The sequence below is a fragment of the Ptychodera flava genome, chromosome 3 (assembly GCF_041260155.1).
Source record: "Ptychodera flava strain L36383 chromosome 3, AS_Pfla_20210202, whole genome shotgun sequence".
Taxonomy (NCBI): Eukaryota; Metazoa; Hemichordata; class Enteropneusta; family Ptychoderidae; genus Ptychodera; species Ptychodera flava.
Genome location: NC_091930.1, coordinates 20866605 through 20871862, shown reverse-complemented (window position 1 = coordinate 20871862; position 5258 = coordinate 20866605). Strand labels below are relative to the sequence as shown.

The 5258-nt window shown below is 35.4% G+C and overlaps 1 protein-coding gene across 1 annotated transcript; it reads right to left on the bottom strand.

Annotated features, from left to right (window-relative positions):
• Positions 1 to 989: 989 nt before the first annotated feature.
• LOC139125319 (uncharacterized) lies at positions 990 to 4692 on the bottom strand. Its single transcript, XM_070691422.1, has 7 exons — positions 4550 to 4692; positions 4289 to 4351; positions 4048 to 4098; positions 3682 to 3732; positions 3285 to 3326; positions 2279 to 2350; positions 990 to 2137 (listed from the first exon to the last, which is right to left on the bottom strand). The coding sequence occupies exons 3-7, from the start codon at positions 4069 to 4071 to the stop codon at positions 1991 to 1993; spliced, it is 336 nt and encodes a 111-aa protein (XP_070547523.1). The 5' UTR covers positions 4072 to 4098; positions 4289 to 4351; positions 4550 to 4692; the 3' UTR covers positions 990 to 1990.
• Between the last annotated feature and the right edge of the window lie 566 nt (positions 4693 to 5258).

Sequence of the window (5258 nt, the reverse complement as noted above, 5' to 3'; positions counted from 1 at the left end):
ATTGCAGTGGTTGTGCGGGACCCTTCGTTGATACTTCAGATTTCGTCACCATTTGCCGTTATATATCAACTAAAAGCAAGTCCCGTTCCATTGTTATCAGAATATTTAGCTGGCCTTATGTCTGATCGAGAGGAAGCGTGCAAACAATGTCATATGACATGTTTTGTTTTTAGTGTATTGTAGTTGTTTCTGTTGTACGTCACTGAGATTCGTCAATTTAATTCCCCATTTCATGTAATGAATAAAATTCTATTGAATTTTATTGAATCGTGTGCCACCAACTTAAGCGTGTTGATTAAATTTGATAAAGATTATGAGAGGTTTGAGTATTTCATGATTAAAAGCTATTGTTGTTAAACAGATTGACTAAGTTTATCGATTTTCTTTCCCTGTCCAATCTTTTAAATGTTCCATCATAACACCACTTACCCAAGTTACATGTCAATGGTTACCAACACCATATTGTTCTGTCCAAATCATCACTGTCAGCTAGTGTAATTTCCTGTCTGAGTCAAGCCAGTGACAGGTCATCATCACTGTCGGCTGTATTTTCCTGTCAGTGTAAAACCAGTGCAGTGGCAGGTCATCCTCACTGTTTATTTCAGTGTCCTGTCTAAAATATCCCCTATTTCAGCAACTAAATCTCCAACTTTTTAACCTCTTTAAAAAGTTTTTCTTTAGGCCAGGAAGAAAAAAAATAAATTGTTCGTTGGAATCGCCACTTCTACGTGGCAGATGTGAATTTAGTATTGCCGCTGGTGGCGCCCTACACTTCCTCGGGTTTTCGTAGGCCTATGTTATTGTGGGGGAAAATATTGTATATAATATTCTCTACAAATCAGTTCATTATATAATATTTCACGACTTGCCATGACAATTGTTCACGCACACACACACACTCTCTCTCTCCCCCTCTTGTCTTTCTAGGAGACATTCTCAAAAAAAGTACAATCACGCACATAAATAATTCATTCACTTACACATGTACGTAATTTCAGAGTCGCCACTTTTTATTTACAAAAACAGACAGACAGCTAATGTTGCTGTTATGTCATTGAAAACTGAAGCAATTACGTTGAACAGCCTGCACGCCACATGACACATTGCTAGGCAACCCCAAATTGGCTTCGATAACCTTCAGCCGATTTGAAAAGATCCTTTGACCAACTTCAATTTGTTGTTCTAAGGCGACTTGCCGTTCTTCGACGCACACATTTTTCTCTAAAAATTTCATTTTCCTCACTTAAAGAAACGATCAATTCCTCTTTCTCGCGTAATAAAGACAATGCCCGATCTTTGTCTGTTTTGCATTCAGTTAAAGCATCATTCGTTTGTTCCAGTTCTTCACGGAGATCGGACACAAGTTTTTCATACCCGGTAAATCTTTGTTGGATATTTAAACATAATTGCCTCCCTTCTTCTGAGTTTAAATGTTCTGAAAGTGTTTTGATCGTATTACTATAATGCCTTGTATTATGCGGGCCACTTAAAAATTCACGCAATACCCAGCACTGATATTTCATACATTCAATATTACTTTGATTTTGTTTAATCAAACGACGACCATGTTTTTCTGCATGTCCCCCTTTTAGAACTTTTAGGCCAAATATGGCAGTTGCGTCTGAGGTTATCGATCCCATTGCAGTCACGAAAGAACCTAAAACGGTGAAACCAAATTTATCATACTGATCCCCCAGCATTGAATTGCCAGATGCTGCGGAACGATATCTGGCGACAGATCGAACACTATTCATCTGTGTTTGATCAGATTCGCCAACCCCAACCATCTCAACTGGGCACTCGAATGTATGCTGTATAGTTGATTTGATTAGATGTGCAACTGAAACTTTTTGGCGAGTTGTGCCGTGGTCGATGTAAGATACGGCGGGCAACTCTACAGCACGGTTTTCAATCATCCCCAATTGTACCTGCTCGACTTTGCTCAAATCTTTCACCAATTTGAACCAATAAACTACATGTATCGTAATGATTAACGACAAGCATCTTTGAATGCCCCTAGGTGTTTTTCACGTCCTTGAAATGTATTTATGACTCTACGAAAATTTCCATGAACTTTTACGATTTCTATCTGATGTAGACGTACTGTTGGTGACATCCCCATTCCTCTGTCTGGTCCCTGAGTTAAAAAAAGGGAAATTAAGACGGAAATATTATGGACTGAGTTGGTGTTGAAAGTATACATATAATATGCTGGTTACGATTTGCTGCGTCATGATAGGTTATAACGAAAAACATAACATCGGTTAGCTTTACCCACCGAAGATTCTAGCTGTGATTCTGCCTCTGACGGTGATCTTGGGTTGCTCTGGTTGACTGTGTCATTGTTTTGCTGCAAAAGTAAATAAATAGATCAATCAATAAATAAACCACTGCACAGGTAGTCATTGTAAATGGCTCAAATTTACTGAAAATTAATATGGTTGTATAACAACCCTAATATCGGAATATGATTTATGCCGCCTATATTCTGAAAGGATTTTTTGTAGTCTATCGCCCTCTAGTATCCGAATGTGATTTGTGCGAGATTTCTTTTTGTAGTCTAGCGCCCTCTCAATATCCGAAGGTGATTTGTGTGATATTTATTTTGGGTCTAGCGCCCTATAAGATTGGAAATGGGGATTTATCTCTCATGTTATTCAAACTGAACATCGAGGAGAAAAAGATAACCAAAAAAAACAAACAAACAAACAAACAAAACACGGAAACGTAACTTATAATATACAGTATGTGGTGGTCACACCCAAAGAGCGTAATCTGGTACACTTTCAAAGACCAACCACGTTTATTTATAATTTCCCCCCTTACATAACAATGTCATTGGACAACTAAACTTGGAAAAAAAAACACACTTACAAAATTTCATTGCATGATTGATCAAGGGAGAAATTACAATTGGAAAAAAAAATGCTTGTGTATGAGTATGTACAAAATTTTCAACAATTGCTTGACCGAGACGGACCAACAATAGGCTGCACTTCCAACTATATATGAATCTAACACTTATTACTAGTAGGCTACATATTAAGATGCTAATGAATTAATTCTCTTATGTATCGAATAAATGATAATTATATCTGTTTATCTTAAAAAAGGCATATGCTTATTCATTTCTAAAAGTGAACATTTCTGTGTCATTATCGCGTATCAAACAGTGTAGAAAGTTATGTCATTCGAGGTAAATTGTCATCCGTCTGTAGATTTTTATTGAATTATGAACAATTACCACTCCGTCTGTAGATTTTTATTGAATTATGAACAATTACCACTTGCACAGCTGGAGACGACCTTTGTGATGCCTCTGGTAACTGAAACGAATCAAACAGTATATATACATATTAGAGACAGTCGTATTTATAGTGAATTGGTGACATTCATATACACATTTTCAAGGGAAAATATCATTTATTAAGATACATAAATCGACCGCGTAAAAATGCCTTTCTAAAATATGCAAAATATACTTGATAGTGTATTGTGGGGGCGCCCTAATTTGTTAAAAGAGAGGTGGATTAACGAACTTTTTGTCTGTTTGTCTTCTAGGGATGGGAGTTTTCCACAAGTAGTTCAACCAAAAAAAAACGAATACTTTTTGTATGGGCTTCCTAACCGCTCTGTAAAATCAAATCGAAATAGTTTATTGAAATACATTGAATTACTCACGTCGTCCATGTTCGGTTCAACCATGTAATCGCATGTAGGTTGCTGTATTTGCTGAGAATAGAAAAAATAGATAGATTAAGTGACAAGTACTTTCAACCAACATCAAATCACGCAATCTCTCTTTAACTTACAAAAACAAACACAAGAAAAAAAAATGAATGTTTTTTGTAACCTTTTCGGAATGAGTAGCAATTAACGAAAACGAGCTTAGAAACAAATTAACGTTTGATCATGTAATAATGACAAACAGGAAAGGGTGTCATTTTTCTTTATACATTTGAATGCGAGACTAAAGGAAAAGCGCTGGACGCGTTTTGCCACGGATTTTCCTAAACGCCCTGTAAAATTGAATCTTTTATTACTCACGTCGTCAAAGTTCGGTTCCACCATATATTCGAATGTAGGAGTCTGTATTTGCTGAGAATAAAAAAATAGATTAAGTGATCTGATGACTAGTTATGATATGATAAAGAATCTGTTTTCTGTACATATTAATGCAAGTCGACTATCACAATATGACTAAGTATTTTTTATTAATAAGTAATGTATATTCACAAGTAACTTTAATACGTTTTGTCTGTTATAGTTTGAAAAAAAAAATACCAACCTCGACGTCGAAGTTCTCAAAGTCCGGAAACTCAGGGTCGCAAATACTCTCAGATACCGGTTGCTAATGAACACAAAATAGAAAGATATGGTGATCCGATGACTATATAGTATATGGTATGATAGAGAATCTGTTTTCTGTACATATTAATGCAAGTCGACTATCACAATATGCCTAAGTATTTTTTATTAATAAGTAATGTATATTCACAAGTAACTTTAATACGTTTTGTCTGTTATAGTTTGAAAAAAAAATACCAACCTCGACGTCGAAGTTCTCAAAGTCCGGAAACTCGGGGTCGTAAATACTTTCAGATACCGGTTGCTAATGAACACAAAATAGAAAGATATAATTAAAGGGACAATTGTCAATCCCTGGTTATCGCATTATCTCTCTTATTGACAAAGTATGCTTGTCTTGTGTCAGTCCTTTGTGTTCCACAGTAATTGTTATCAAGATAATGAGTTTGCTTTTAGATAAAGCTGATAAAGAACATGCCCCTTTAAACGCATTGGTAAGATGTCATTATTTTTAGAATATATACAAATATCTAAAGTGTCCTTCATGGCACGAGTCCTGTAATTTACTTCCGGACGAATAGTTCCAGTAAAAAAAGTAGTCCTTTCTGCATTTTTTGAGAGCTGAATTGAAAGTTTAAAGGATCAGCACGGCCTTTGGAGTATTTTTGTAAAACACAAATCAAGGATGTTCGAACAATTCGCATATAATAATTATAAATAAATAAACAGCCGCTCATCTATTTTGGGTTTTGCTCATTAAAAAACATCATATTCTACATCAATATTGTATATATTCTGCATCGACTTTTAAAATATGCTAAATCTGCAACATATCTTGGCCGTAATAATGAGTTTTACCCATTTATTATTTTACTTCTGATATAAGGGAAGCCCAAAATAGATGAGCGGGTATTAATAATTATAATAACAATAAATATATTAACCCAGTA

Coding starts and splice junctions, on each gene's coding strand:
- LOC139125319 (XM_070691422.1), bottom strand. CDS start 4,071: ATGGTGGAACCGAACTTTGACGAC. Junction 3,327..3,681: donor TTGAACCGAACATGGACGAC/GTGAGTAATTCA, acceptor GATTCGTTTCAG/TTACCAGAGGCATCACAAAG. Junction 2,138..2,278: donor AATCACAGCTAGAATCTTCG/GTGGGTAAAGCT, acceptor TTTTTAACTCAG/GGACCAGACAGAGGAATGGG.